General features: G+C 55.9%; 1 protein-coding gene across 2 annotated transcripts in view; it reads right to left on the bottom strand.

Moving 5' to 3' along the window:
- Window positions 1–14,157, bottom strand: part of Dock6 (dedicator of cytokinesis 6) — a 44,661-nt gene extending 30,504 nt beyond the window's left edge. For both annotated transcript variants that reach the window (XM_090337716.1, XM_090337718.1), the window contains exons 1-14: window positions 14,090–14,157; window positions 8,729–8,816; window positions 8,181–8,356; window positions 7,952–8,020; window positions 7,620–7,743; window positions 6,313–6,525; window positions 4,933–5,018; window positions 2,720–2,786; window positions 2,483–2,632; window positions 1,418–1,498; window positions 1,173–1,329; window positions 614–741; window positions 412–505; window positions 20–182 (exon numbers count right to left, since the gene is read on the bottom strand). In XM_090337716.1, coding sequence (XP_090193842.1) covers window positions 20–182; window positions 412–505; window positions 614–741; window positions 1,173–1,329; window positions 1,418–1,498; window positions 2,483–2,632; window positions 2,720–2,786; window positions 4,933–5,018; window positions 6,313–6,525; window positions 7,620–7,743; window positions 7,952–8,020; window positions 8,181–8,356; window positions 8,729–8,816; window positions 14,090–14,133 — 1,640 coding nt within the window. In that variant the 5' untranslated portion in view covers window positions 14,134–14,157. The remainder of the gene's footprint in view (window positions 1–19; window positions 183–411; window positions 506–613; window positions 742–1,172; window positions 1,330–1,417; window positions 1,499–2,482; window positions 2,633–2,719; window positions 2,787–4,932; window positions 5,019–6,312; window positions 6,526–7,619; window positions 7,744–7,951; window positions 8,021–8,180; window positions 8,357–8,728; window positions 8,817–14,089) is intronic.
- Between the last annotated feature and the right edge of the window lie 898 nt (window positions 14,158–15,055).

Raw genomic sequence — 15,055 nt, 5'->3', positions numbered from 1 at the left:
CCGAGCTGGGAGCCCGTACCTGTAGCAGGTGTGGGGGGCATAGACCTCCCGGGCTGGGAACTCCAGGATCTCCTTGGTGGGCCGGGCCCTGGGGTCCGGATAGGGCTTGACATGAAGCAACTCGGGGGACAGGCAGAAGTGGGGGTTCTCAGGAGCCGGGGAAATGTCGATCTTGAGCTGAGCTGGGGAAATGGGAGTCGTTGGTGGCCCCTGGGGAGCTTCCTAGCCAGGGCCCCACACACAACCTGGGCCACAGGGGCAAAACCCACAGTCACCCCGCATCTGGGCTGCTCTGCCCTGCCTCCCGCCTGTGTCCCCGGGTGACCCACTGTCCTAGTTGTTCAGTGTAGTCCTCACGCGGGGCAAGGCCGGGAATCTGGGTCATGGGGTGGTCTGCTGAGTGACACCCACCCGTCACAGGCCGCAGGCGCCGCAGCAGGGACGACGGGCGCCGCATGTCCGCCAGGAATTTGAACAGGTCCTCGTCGCTCAGCCGCTCGGCCTCCTGGGGGACGGGTCCTCTGTAAGCCCCTGTCCCGCTCGGCCGGGGGAGGGGGGCGCGGCGGAGCCCTGGCTCCCGCCCACCAGCCCCCCCACACTCCAGACAGGACACCTGCTTAAAAAAGTTGGTGACGGTCAGTGTGGCCGGGCGGAAGCTAGAAAAGCTGCAGGCGTCATCACTGCTGCTGGCCCGGTCCTGGGGGGCCCGACGGCGGCGCTCGGTCCAGGCAGGGCGGCGCTCTAGGGGAGACAGTGACAGTGACCCAGGAGAGCTGGAGAGGAGACAGGCCAGGGGCAGAGCTGACCTGACTCGGAGCAGTGCCGCCATCGGCCAGCAGAGGGCGAGCAATGACCCGTGGCCCGCCTTCCTCCCCACAGGCCACGCCCACCAAGGATAGCCCCGCCCCCAGGGCTGACCCTGCCTTCTCCGCTGGCCACGCCCACGCACGCACGCACGCACGCACGCCTCTCTCAGGAATCTGACTCCCCCTCCACGCCCATTTTTCTACGCACCCCACCCTCTCAACTTTCCCATCCACCTCCACTGGCCCCGCCCCCGCTCTGCACCGCCCCATCCATCTCTAGGCCACGCCCTCACGCATTGGACCCGCCCACCTCCCAGCCACATCCCTCACTCATTGGCCGCCGCCCCGCCGGCCCCGCCTCCTCACCGCCCTCGGAGTCCGAGTCGCGGTCGGACTGGCCGGCGGCGCTGCTCACGATGTTGGCCAGGTGCACGGCCGTCCAGGCGAAGGGCATGCGGTAGCGGCCCAGGCGGGTGCAGCACTGCTCGGCGGCCACGCGCAGCTTCTCCAGTTTCTCTTTGTTCTGGGCGGGGGAGGGGCAGCCGCTCAGGGCCCCACCCCCCCAGGCCCTCCCGGTTCCCACAGCCCCGCCCCCGGCCCCGCCCTCGCACCTTGGCCGCGTCCACCTCCTTCATCACCATGTAGGGCTCGCAGCACTCACTGATGTCCCCTTGCTGCAACACCTTCTCCAGCTGCGGGGAAGGAGGGCAGGTGAGGGCCATCCCGGCCCCTTCTCCATCTCCTGGACCCTTCCGGGACCCCCAGACGTGCCATGGCTGGCTCTCCCTCCCAGCTCCCCCTGGATCAGAGTGCTGTCTCTGAGCCTCTTTTGCTCAAGGCTCTGCAGATGAGCCACCAGACTACTTCTAGTTTTCCGATGGTGGAGAGAAGAGTCTCTCTCAGTGACTTTTCTGCCCAGCTTGGCTGGGAACCTCAATCTTCAGGTCTCAGCCTCCTGAGACCTGCCACAGAGACTGCGCCACATTCTCGCTCAGTCCTCTACATTGTTCTTGGTTAGTTATTATAAACACAGGTGCTGGCTCCAGAACAGGAGGCCTGGGCTCCCATTTGACCACTCAGGAGTGGGCACATAGCATGGGCAAGTTGCTTGCCCACTCATGCCTCAGTTTCCCATCTGCAAAATCAAGACCTTAGCCACCTTGACCCACGTGCACAGCCCCCTGCAGGCTCTCAGTTCATTTCATTATTGCAATCTGAAGAAGGTTCAGGGGAAGGAAACCTGATCTCATACACGGAAACAGAAAAATCCCAACTGAATGGGCGAGCTAGTCTTTCCTCCCTCAAATAACAAAACAATTCTAAAAATAAGAAATTAAAGAGGCTGGCGTGGCAACTCACACCTGTGACCCCCAGAGGCTTGGAAGGCTGAGCTGAGAAAGAGCAATGGAAGGCTGGCCCAGGCAAACACGGCAGGGAGATTTCATCTGCACAGATAAACATGGTAGTGTGCCTCTAATGCTGGCTACTTGAGGCGCACAGGTAAAAGACCCAGGATGCCAGGCAGAAGTATGAGACCCTATGGGAGAACTCTCTCCAGACTTTGTCCCCACCTAGGTCCGGTGAGGCCCCCCTGCGGTTGCTCTCGGTCCACCAAGACAGGAACCGATCCTGTGGACCTCACACGTCCTCCCTCCATGCTGAGCCCCAGTGCTCACCTTGATAACCAGGAAAACGTCAGGCGAGGGGTAGGTCACGGAAAAGATGGCAGAGCGGGCTAGGGTGGAGATGGCAGGGTGGGTGCCGTGGGCCCGAAGCAGCCCCTTCATGGAGTCCGAGTTCAGATCGAAGTAGAAGTTTTCTGAAATCTGAGGGGACATGAATGGGAGGTGGGCCACCGCCTCCAGGAAGCCCACCAGCCCCTCACAGGGAAGGAGAGGGAACAGGCTACTAACCTTCTTTTTCTCCCGCACGTCATACAGGGCCAGGATGCCAAAGATGGGCTCGATTTCAATCTCAAACCTGGGGGTAAAATGGCACGGTGGCAGGGAGAGATGTTCTGGGACGCCCCACTGTCCACAAACCCAGAGGGGGGGGTGAGGGAGCAGAGAAGAGCTAGACTCTGATTCCCACGGGGCCAAATGGAACCAACCATTGGTTGTCAGGAAAGATACTCCCCATTTGACAAACAGGAGAAATGGAGTTCTGCATCTCTGTGCCACATCCAGAGCCTCCCATCCACGTCTATACAATATCCTTGGCCATTCTGGGCTGAGTCACATGCCTGTCTACAGATCCATCAAATCCTCCTAATCCTTCTCCCGGGCCTACTCTACTTGGGGGCCCCCACCCAGCAAAGTGCTTCTTCAGGGAACTTATCAAAACTTCTCCCTAAAACCAGGGCTAAGCAGTGGGATTCACAGCCGTAATTCCAGGTATCTGGGAGGGAGAGATCAGGAATGTAGCAAGTTCCTATCCTGACCAATAAATAGCTGGTTCAAGTGGCCATGCCTGGCATCCCAGCTAAGCAAGAGGCATAATAGGAGGATCACGGTTCAGGTTACCTTGAGCAAAAAAAAAAAAAATTACTCAAAAAGTAATTAAAACCAAAAGCTTTGTGAAGCACATGCTTCACAACATACAGGGCTCTGATTTCAAACTTTAGTCCCCCCTTCCAAAAAAAGAAAGAAAAACCAAACAAAAAAACACTTTTTTTTTTTTTTGGTCAGTTGTGGGGCTTGAACTCTGGGCCTGGGAGTTGCCCCGGAGCTCTTCAGCTCCAGGCTACCACCCTACCCCTGAAGCCACAGCACCACTCTTCATTTTCTAGTGGTTAATTGGAGATAAGAGTCTCACGGTCTTTAGTGCCCCAGCTGGCTTTGAATGGTGATCCTCAAATCTCAGCCTACTGAGTAGCTAGGATTACAAACGTGAGCCAGCTTGCCTGGCTAGAAAACACTCTTCAAACTTGACAGGTGCTGGGACTATGGCTTAGCAGTGCAGTGCTTAATTTCACATGCATGAAGCCCTGGGTTCAATTCCTCAGTACTACATACACAGAAGTGGCGCTGTGGCTCAAGCGCTAGAATGCTAGCCTTGAGCAAAAGAAGCTTAGGGACAGAGTCTGGGCCCTGAGTTCAAGACCCAGGACTGGAAAAAAAAACAACAACTTTTATCTTCCCCTTTCCCAAACCAGAGCACCCAAACATTCCAGCCCCCTACTTTACAGGTGTCCCCACATCCTTCCTCTCCCATCCCAGAGCCAGTCTCTCCTTCCTGTGGGGTCTTAGTGCCTGCTCCCCAGCTGTCAGCTCCCCTGTCCCCCATGTTGGACCAGGGGCCTCTACAGGTCTCCCACCCCTCCTCCCCTGAGCTGGCTCTGAGCTGTGGTGCTCAGATCTCAGCCTCCTGAGTAGCTGGGATTACAGGTGTGAGCCACTGGCCTGCGCCTTGCCCAGCATGCAGGCTGAATCTTAAGCACTGGGTCAGCAGCAGAAGGTCCCTGGGGCCTCCCGCTAGAAAGGAACCTCCCTTTCCTGCCTGGATGGAGGCAGGAACTGGGGGTGGGAAGCCACAAGCCTGGGCTAGGGTCCAAGCCTGCATCCTGTTCACTTCCTTTCCCATGCACCGCTGCCCGCCCCCTCCCCTGCTGGGGGAAGACGGATACGGAGGGCACCATGGGTAGTGGGAAGCAGACCCAGACCCAGGACCACCTCGTCACCCCAGCAGCAGGGGTGGGGGAGCCCAGGAGACATTGGCCTACAAGTTACATGACCTTAGGTACCAGGCATCACGACTCTGCCTCAGTTTCCCTATCTACAAGTGGGGACTTGATAGGCTATGGTGCATATGGGAGTTAAGGTAAATGACGGGCCGCCGTTGTTGACATTTGAGGAGTAAGCAGCTTCAGTCAGGCACCAGGGCCTCACGCCTGGCATCCCAGCTCCTCAGGAGGCTGAGATCTGAGGATTGCTGGGCAAAAAGGCCTAGGAGACTTTTATCTCCAATCAACCAGCAAAAAATGCACGAAGTGGAGCTGTGGCTCAAGTGGTAGAGAACCAACCTTGAGTGAAAGAGTTGAGCCAGGAAGCCAGGCTGTGCACGGTCACACCACGGCCCTCAGGCCTGGACCCCTCGAGGGATGGGGAGGGGCGAGTCAGATACTCACTTGAGTGACAGACACTTGACCAGAATCCTCTGCCCAAAGTGCTCACGGGGTGGCTGCGGGCGGCTACTGCGTTCCACCGCCTCGTCCTGTCAAGAGCCGGGGGCCTCCAGTTCAGCTGCGTCCTTCAGAAAGGACCAGCTCCACTCCCAGCCTGAACTGCTTTCCTCCCTCCCTGTCTGGCTGGGACCCCCTATGTGTGCTTCCCCAGGTCACTGGGGTGGCAGGGAAGCACCCTCGCACCCAGGCCCTAGTTCAATTTGAGTCTCTCCAACTTTCTTCCCCCAGGCTGGCTTCAAATTTGGATTCTCCAATCTCTGTATCCCGATCTCCTTTGAGTTGTAGTGTTTGTTTTTTTCAAATTTAGCTTTATGTCTGCCCAACCATTAGCTAACGAAAGCTTACAGAGCGTCCTGAAGGCAGGCAAGGCTCTGTGTCCTGTAGGGCAGGTGCAGTAAACACTTTTTTTTTTTTTCTTGGTCGGTTGGGCTTGAACTCATGGCCTGGACGCTGTCCCTGAGCTCTTCAGCTCAAGACTACCACCCTACCCCTTGAGCCACAGCCCTACATCCTGTTTTCTACTGGTTAATTGGCGATAAGAGTCTCAGGCAAAAACTAAACAAAACTACCCCAGCAAAAACAACCAAAACAACAAGCCAGGCCTAACATTTCATACCTAGAATCTCATCTGGTTCTATCTAGATCAGGAGGATTGGTTCAAGGCTACGCTGAGAAAAAAGTTAGCAAGAACACCATCTTAACTGATAAAGCTGGGCATAGTAGTGCATACTAATCATCCCAGCTACACAGAAAGCACCAAGATCTAGGCCCATGTGGGCAAAAACACAAAACACTATCTGAAAATTAATAATAAAGCTAAAATGGCAGGGCAGGGTGGCTCAAGTGAAAAAGTGAGTATGAAGTCTTAGGTTTCAATCACTAGCATTAAAAAAATAAATAAGGGGCCGGGAGTTTGGCCTAGTGGTAGAGTACCTGCCTAACATGCACAAAGACCAGGGTTCGATTCCCCGGTACCACATACATAGAAAAGAGCCAGAAGTGGTGCTATGGCTCCAGTGGTAGAGCTCTAGCCTTGAGAAAAGCCCAAGGACAGTGCTCAGGCCCTGAGCTCAAGCCCCAGGACTGGCAAAAACAAACAAACAAACAAATAAATAAATAAGAAGCATGCAATAAGTATTGTAAGGTCCGCACTGCATAACTTAATTTAAACCTAACAAGGGCTAGTTAAGTAAATATCAGAATGCATGAGACTTGGGTAAGTGCATGACTATCTGGTACTGAATAACACTATTGACTGGGTAACCGTCGACATCTAATAAATGCCTGTTGGATAACGTAGACGTCCCAGTCAGCGGTGCCCACCTCATCCGGCGCCGGGTAGAGGGTGAGCAGGGCGCGGGGCCTGTGCTGCCGGCGCAGGGCCTCATTGCGGCGGTCCACGTCCTCCGGGGCCGCCCGCTCCAGCAGGGAGGGCAGCAGCGAGTCCGCAGCCAAGTTCCTCAGGTCGAAGATGCCAGAGGCTCCGCTGCTTCGAGGGGTGTCCTCGGGGGAGGCCGAGCTGCGCCGGGAGTCGTCCTGTGGGTGGAGGACCAGCGAGCATTGGATGAGCCGTGGATGGTAGTGGTGTCCCGAGTTCTGGCTTCTGCAGGGCTTGGTCCAGATGCTGAGAATACACCTGCCAGCCCCAGGGGTAACTCCAGGCGGGGGAGGAGCTTGGGCTGGCCAATGAGAGCCTTCCCCTGGACGCAGGGGTGGGGGAGGCACCGCCTCTTCCCAGGAGGCTCAGCTCCAGGGTAATGAGATGCCTGGGCTGGCCAATGAGAGCCTTCCCTGGGACGCGGCTCACTGTCATCGAGGGGAGGGGCAAGTTCTTCTCACTGGGACTGTTACTGACCACAGGACACAACAGGCAGCCACAGGTATGGCCAGTGGCATAGGCTCTGGTTGGAATTTAACTCCCTGACCTGTCTCTGCCAACCCCCCCCATCAACTCTAAAGGCCTGAATTGCCCTACCTCCATAAATAAGAAAAGCAATAAAAAAGTGGTTTATACTAGGTACTCAATAAATGTTGGCTGGCAAAATACTCGGGAGCCTCTAATAACATGCCTCAATTTCTCTTACCTGTAAAAATGGTTGCAATACCTAGCCTCAATCAGCATGAAAGGGCCTTTAGTATACACTGAGCACTCAATAAGTGCTTATAATTATTAGCTTTAACTTTTCAACTCAAAAGAGCTGATCAAATTCTCTTGAATTTTCTTCCTGATTTGTGCAATCCAGTATTGACATGTAGCCCAGGCTAGCCTTGAATTTGTAATCCTCCTGTCTCAGGCTTCTTGGTATAGGTTTGGAATGATGGTACAATTTATTTGGGGATCGAAGCTGACAGAGTCCTCTCTGTCTCTGTCTACAGCAGAGGGTATTGAACTTAGAACCTTGCACTTTCTAGGCACAGGGTCTACCACTCGAGCCAAGTGCACCAGCTCTCTTGGCTTTATTTGTGGAACAAAAATTTCACAGTTTAAGCCCAGGCCAGCCTGAATTATGATCCACCTATTTTACACTTCCTGCACAGCTAGGAGGGCAGACATGTACCACCATACCCAGCTGCTGGTTAAGATGGGGTCTTTGAGTCTATGTATAGACGCCAGCCACAGATTTGCTCACCGTGTCTTCAGATCGCTCATCCCCAGAGGCATCCTGCTCGAAGACCTGGCGTGTGAGGCCCTTCTGCCTCTCTCGCTGCGTCTCTGGGGTGACAGGGCTATATGCAGCACTCAGGTACTGGTACCTAGCATAGGAGGGTGGGCAAGGAGTGATCTGAGGACTATTCGGTTTGCTCTTACGAGCATCCTGTGATGCCCATCAGGTTATGGACAATGCTTTGTGCGCTACAGGAAAAGTTCAGCCACCTTTGCTGGGTTAGGGGTTAGATCATAGGAGGGCCAGCCCCAAATAATGCCTCCTGGGAACTGAGCCTGCGCCTGGATCTGACTCACTTTCGGTGCACAATCACCCAGTCCTCTGTGTACATCTCCACTGCAGCCCTGGCTTGGGCGTCCAATTTTCTGATTAAAAAAAAACAAAACAAAAACAAAAGCAATCAGAGCAGGTAGACAGGGCGCAGGCGTCTTCCTGCTGACTTGCAAAGCAGCTCAGAGAGGATGAGATATGTGAGGTGAGGGGGTGGGGGGGGAATTCCCGGGGGGCCGCAGGTATAGGACGCACCCATCTTCGGGGACCCCTGGCTCTGTGGTCCTGCTTTCGCGGGGTTGACGCAGCAGCTCCAGATCATCCTCGGGGAACTCGGTCAGGTCCCTGAGGGGCCCGGGCTCCACATCGGGAGGCCGACTCAGCAGAACGTCCTCGAAGTCCAGGGGCTCCACGACTTCGGTCAGGGGGACCTGGGCAGGGGCAGAGGGGTTGTGACTCTGTGCTGCAGAGGTCAAGGGGCCGTGACCTCATCGGTGATGTCACTGGTGACATCACACTTTCCAGGGCAGCCTGGCCGACCCCACCCCCTCCCGGGCTCCAGGAAGGAAATCACGCCCTGGTGTCTGCTTGGGGAAATAAATAATCTAACAGTGGAGGCAGAGGAAGACAGCATCCCGAAGGGAGGAGGCCAAGAGCGGCCCTTCCCTCCCCCACCGCGCCGGATGTCCCCAGCTCCATCTGGGGATGTGACTGCCCACCCCCTCCCCGACATCGACAAGGAAGGCCAGCCAGAAGAAAGAGGGGACTCCGCTTGTGTCCTGGGGGGGATCCCCAAGGCTCACCCCCAGGGAGCTGCTGGAGCGCCGGCTGGAGTGCGGAGAGCCGCTGTGCTCCCGGGACACCTGCTTCCGAACCTCGGCGGCCACGGTCCTGGAAGGCAGCAACATGGGGGAGGGAGCCTTGGGGGACAGCGTCCACTGCACCCCAGCCTCAGTCTGGCACCCCGCCGGAGGCGGACGCAGGCCCATCTCCCAGGCCGGCCTGGGCCTCCTCCAAACAAAGACAGGCGTGCAAGGCGCACGCCCGCCATCCCAGCCACTCAGGAGGCTGAGATCTGAGGCTCCCGCATCCAAGCCAGCCCGTGGCTGGAAAGTCCGGGAGATCCTTATCTCCAGTGACCCAGCCAAAAGCCACAAGGGAAGCTGTGGCTCAAGGGGTGGAGCGCCAGCCTTGAATGGAAAAGCTAAAAGCCCTCAGGCTCTGAGTTCAGGCCCAGGCCACACAAAAAGATAGTGCAGGGCTGGGGGAGCGGGTCGGGGGCGTGGCCAGAGCCGGGGCGGGGCTATCGGTGGGCGTGGCTAGCGATGGGCGTGGCTCCGTGGGGCGTGGCTCCGCAGTACTTGGGAAATTTAAGACTGAGCCACCATGCCCAGCTGTACATCACCTTTATAATAATTTCTTTTGTTGCCAGTCCTGGGGGCTTGAACTCAGGGCCTGAGCACTGCCCTTGGACACTTTTTGCTCAAGGCTAGTGCTCTGCCACTTGAACCACAGCGCCACTTCTGGCTTTTTCTGTGTATGTGGTATCAAGGAATCAAACCCAGGGCTTCATGCCTGCTGGGTGAACACTCTACCACCCACACTCCTGGTCCCAATAACAATTAAAAAACCATTTTTTAAAATTACGATTTCATGCTAAAACTCAAAAAGCCTTCTCTGGAGCTCCAGGCCCACAGAGCCTGGGGGTGGGAGGAGTTGATTTCTAAAAGATGCCAGGGCACAGGCAGGGAATGAGGCTGTGCCCAGAGACCAGCTGTTTCCCAGCTGCTATTCTAGAAGCCAGACCTCCAGCTTCCTTTCTCCCTTGGCCTTAGAGAGACACACAGGGCCTCACCAGCCCTTTGCCTAGGAGACAGCTGACTTGAGTGCATCTGCCCAGCAATCAAGAGGCCCTGAATTCAATCCCCAGTATCATCAATTAAAGGGGGTGGGGGGAATAAAACAAAACAACCAAGATTGAGACCAGTGGAGCACAAAGACACACCATCACATGCATTCTCTCCCATTTGACCATTTGACACTTCAACCCAACTGCAGGCTGTCAGCAAAGCCCACCACACACGCAAGACCCTCACTCCTCAATCTTCACAACGAGGACCCAAATAAACCTCTTTTCTTCATAGGTTATTTAGCCACAGGGCCTTTTCTCATAGTGACAAAAAAAAAAAAAAAAAAAAAAAAAGACCCATACATGAGTCTCTCTGGACTTGGGAAAGTTCCAGATCTTGTAAATTTGTTCCTTGGCATAATGGACCCAGTATATACAGTAAGTGGAAGCTGAGTTGATTAGCTTTGTTTTTTACATCAAAGGGGCCTGGGATTTTGAAAGGTCTTGTGACCCACCCAAGGCCACACAGCCAAACTTAGAAGAGTCCAGAATGGTGAAGTGACCGCATCCCCCAGGCTGGGGGTCCTGAGCTGTCCCAGGGCAGGGCCCCCAAGGGAAGCAGGGCCAAGAATACAGTGTTGTAGAACCCACCTCTTCTCTGTCCACCCCCTAACCCCCCAAAGGGCCTATTGACCCTGCGCTTCCTAAGTAAACTATTAGTGAATTTTGGCCAAGCTCATGCCTGTAAATCTCAGCTAGTCAGAAGGCTGAGATTTGAGGATGGTAGTTCAGAACAAGCCAGCCCAGATAGGAAAGCCTGTGAGACACTTAACCACACACACACAAAGCCGGAAGTAGAACGGTGGCTCAAGTGGAAGACTGCCAGCCTTAAGCACAAAAGCTCGGGGACAACCCTCAGGCCCTGAGTTCAAGCCCTGGGGACCAGCACACACACAAAAAAAGAAAACGAAGTCTTAGTGAATCTTGAGGCTGGTGCCAGAGGATCATGTTGGGGGGTCTCTGTGCCTGCACCCCAGATTCTCAACATTCTTCCCCTTTCTAAGGGTCCAGTCTCATGGGAGCCCAGAATTCACACCTCATTTTTCCTCTCACCTGCTTCTGGTGTCCCCAGTAAGGGTGACTGGAGTGGGTGGTTCCCATAATGCAACAGGAAGCATACTAAGGATTGTGGGTGTGACCCCTGGGGCTGTTTAGATGAACAGAGGTCTCCCCTCTGGAGGAGGAGGGAGGACAAAACCCACAAGCACCCAAGTCTAAGGCGCTGTGAGCTCTCCACTTGTAAAAATAAAAATAAAAATAAAGCAAGGGAACAAGTCAAGAAAACCCATGGCCTCTCTCAAGGCAGAAGTTCTTGAAGACACGTAGCACAAACACCATAAAAATGAACGGGGAGACTGGGAGTATGGCCTAGTGGTAGAGTGCTTGCCTAGCATGCACAAAGACCTGGGTTCGATTCCTTGGTACCAGATACATAGAAAAAACCAGAAGTGGTGCTGTGGCTCAAGTGGTAGAGCTCTAGCCTTGAGAAAGTCCAAGGACAGTGCTCAGACCCTGAGTTCAAGCCCAGGACTAGGGGAGAAAAACAAAAAAAAAAGCCTGTTGGAGCTAGTACCTAGTGGTTCACACCTGTAATCCCAGCTACTCACGAGGCTCAATCTGAGGATCAGGGATCAAAACCAGCTGAGGCACGAAAGTCCCTGGAGACTCTTAACTCCAAAGACCAATCAGAAACCGGAAATGGCACTGCGGCTCAAAGTGGTAAAGCGCTAGCCTGGAGCAAAAGAGCTTAGAGACCACGACCCGGGCTCGCAGTACAAGTCCCACGACCAACAAAAATAAAAAGAAATGAATCATGAATGAACAAGACTGACGATGTGACTTTGGTTAGTATGTATGAGGTACTGGGTTCCATCTACAGTACCGGGAACAAAAATAAAAGCAGGTCACAGGAGTGTGTGAGTGTGTGTGTGTGTGTTTCCCTAGGGGTTAGGTAGTACTAGGGTTTGAACTCAGGGCTTCACAATTGCTCGTCAGCTGCTTTCCCACTTGAACCACCACTCCAGACTTTTTTTGGTCAACTGTGGTACTTGAACTCTGGGCCTGAGCGCTGTCCCTGAGCTCTTCAACTCCTTGAGCTACAGGGCCCTGTTTGGTTTTCTGGTGGTTAATTGGAGATAGGAGTCTGGCAGACTTTAGTGCCCACAATCTGCCAATCTCAGCCTCCTGACCAGCTAGGATTACAGGTGTGGGTCACCAAGCCCAACGAGACCTTTTTGTTTTAGTTATTTCTTAGGTAAGGTCTTGAAGTCACACCCAGGCTGATCTTAGAGTGAAATCCTCCTTATCCCACCCGCCATGTAGCTGGCATTATAAGTAGACATCACTGTACCCAGATTGTTGATAAGAGATCGGGGGTCTCCCTAACTTTTTGCCCAAGTTTCTCTTCTAAGCAAGATTCTCCTAATCTTTGCCTCCTGAGTAGCAAAGATCCTTTTCTTTTTGTTAAGAATCTGTTCGTTAGAGAAGCTGGGTGCCAGTGGCTCATGCCTGTAACCCTAACTACTCAAAGCCAGTCCAGGCAAGAAAATACCAGCAATTGGGGCCGGGAGTTTGGCCTAGTGGTTAAAGTGCTTGCCTAGCATGCGTGAAGACCCGGGTTCGATTCCTCGGTACCACATACATAGAAAAAAGCCGGAAGTGGTGCTGAGGCTCAAGTGGTAGAGCTCTAGCCTTGAGAAAGTCCAAGGACAGTGCTCAGGCCCTGAGCTCAAGCCCAGGACTGGCAAAAAAAAAAAAGAAAAAGAAAATACCAGCAATTAACCAGCTGTGGCTTAAGTGGCAGAGAAGCAGCCTTGAGCAAAAGAGCTAAGGGACAGCACCGAAGCCCTGACTTCAAGGCCTAGAACACACACATACACATAGAGTAGGAAAAAAAGAAACTACCTAATACTCAGGGATTTGGGGAGAGAGGGTGTCACTAAATATTCTGAGCTAGCCTCAAACTGGCAATCCGCCTGCCTCTGCCTCCCTAACTTGGTATTTGCCAATGGATTGAATAAGTGAAGGAATCACAGGCCCAGTCTGAGTGCAGACACCTGGGTACCCACAGGCTGCGCTGGAAGCCTTGGGCCCTGGGGCATTTTCTGTGCTTCCTGTGGCTATTTTCCCACAACAGAAGCCGAGGTCTGTTTTTCTCTCTTGAGCAGATACTAGGACTGGTGGACACAGCAAAGCAGAAAAGAAATATTACTCAATTTCCTCAGGCTCAGAGACTTTGTGGAGTCCAAGTCAGAGAAGCACATAAAGGCAGACCATGAAAACTACACCAGGTCGCTTCCTTTCCTCTTCTCAAAACCCTCCACGGCTCTCACTCACCTCACAGGGGATACACGTCTCAAAGTTCTGGCTGGGCACTGTGGCTCTCGCCTGTAATCCCAGCTACTCAGGAAGCTGAGATGTGAGGATCCTAGTTCAAAGCAAGCCTTGGACAAGAATGCCTCAGGAGACTCTCATCTCCAATTAAGCAGAAAAGAAAAAAAAAAGCCAGAAATGGGGCTGTGGTTCATATGTGAGAGCACCAGCCTTGAATGAAAAAGCCAAAGGGCAGCGCCCAGCCCTTGAGTTCAAGCCCCAGTACCAACACCAAAAGAAAACCAAATCCAAGTCCTTCCTCGGGCCCCAAGCTCTGCCTGAGCTAGTCTTACTATCCCCTCCCTTAGCTACCACAGGGCCTTTGCACTTGCCCTTCCCGTGCGTCTGCTCTGTCTTCTTCCACACACAGGGGCACAGGCGGCTCCCCCACCTCCTTCAGGCCACCTGAAAATGAAGGTGTGCATCCTGGCAGCCCCACCCTTCCCAGTTTCCTTCCGGTCTGGGGTGGCCCGGGGGACCACCGCACCCTGTCGCCCCCCCGGAGAGTCTGACCCCCCCGTCCCGGACTCCTCCCTCCCAATCTCTAGAGACCGCGGAAGTGGATGCCCCCCCTGGCCCGCCCCACATCAGCGCCTGGCGCCGGTCCCTCCCGTCGTCTGCCCACCAGCTGGCTCCTTCCCAGCCCCCACACCATCGTCCCCAGCCCGGGCCGGGGGGCCCCGGAGCAGGACGCGGGGGGCCTGTCCCCGGCTGTCCCCGGCGGTCCCCGCCCCAGGCCGGCGTCGGGGTCCCCGCGGGGCCCGGCGGTCCCCGCGCCCGCCGCACGCGCCCCGGCGCCACCTCAGCCCCGTGGGAGAGGCGGCCGTGGGGCCCGAGCGGCCGAGTGGGGGCGACGCGGACGGTGCCGCCGGCCCCGCCGTACCTGTTGATCTTGTGCGCGAAGGCGCGGCGCTCGGCGGCCGCCATGGCGCCCCGGGTCCCCGCCGCCGCCGCCGCCGCCGCGCGCTCCGGCCCCGCGTCCCGCCGCCGCCGCCGCCCCGCGCTGAGAAGCCGGGATGGGCGGGGCCTGAATGGGCGGGGTCGGGACCGTAGTGGGAGGGGCCGGCGAGAGGGGCGGGGCCAGTGTGGCGGGCCGACTTCGGGGCTGGGAGTGGGTGGGGCCGGAAGGAGGGCGGGGCTTAAGGGGTGAACTCGACTGTGGTTGGGTGAGGCTGGATGGAGGGGCGGGGCTCGATGCGGTTGGGTGGGGTGAGAGCCGCCGTGGGCGGGGCCACTGCGAGGGGCGGGGCCCAGTGTGGCTGATCGACTTCGGGGCTGGGCGTGGCTGGCTGGGTGGGACCGGAAGGAGGGCGGGGCTTAAGGGGAGAACTCGAATGTGATTGGGTGAGGCTGGATGGAGGGGCGGGACTTGATGCGGTAGAGTGGGGTGTGAGCCGCCGTGGGCGGGGCCACTGCGAGGGGCGGGGCCCAGTGTGGCTGGTCGACTTCGGGGCTGGGCGTGGCTGGGTGGGTGGGGCCGGAGGAGGGCGGGGCTTGAAGGGTGGAAACAGACTGTGGTTGGGTGAGGCTGGATCGAGGGCGGGGCTCGATGCAGCTCGGTGGGAGCCGCCAGAGGCAGGGGCCAGTGTGGGGCGGGGCCAGTGGGAGGGGCGGGGCTTGTGGGCGGGGCCATTGAACACAGGGGGTAGGAGGAGTACTGTTCCCACCCCCATCCATCCCTGAGATCCCTGGATGAAGAAACTGAGGCACGGGGTAAAGACCCAGTGCATCCTTGCTGTTCCCTCACTCCTAGATGGCAGCCACATCAAAGTCCACAGGTGGAATAAACCGAAGAATTGCCAATGTGTGTGCAACACAGAGTAACTGTCGACCGTTACTGGACAGAAAG

Source organism: Megascapheus bottae, chromosome 1, assembly GCF_031878675.1.
Source record: "Megascapheus bottae isolate mThoBot1 chromosome 1, mThoBot2.hap1, whole genome shotgun sequence".
NCBI classification, from domain to species: domain Eukaryota; kingdom Metazoa; phylum Chordata; class Mammalia; order Rodentia; family Geomyidae; genus Megascapheus; species Megascapheus bottae.
The sequence above is the reverse complement of the archived record's forward strand: the minus strand, read 5'-3'. Positions and strand labels throughout refer to the sequence as shown.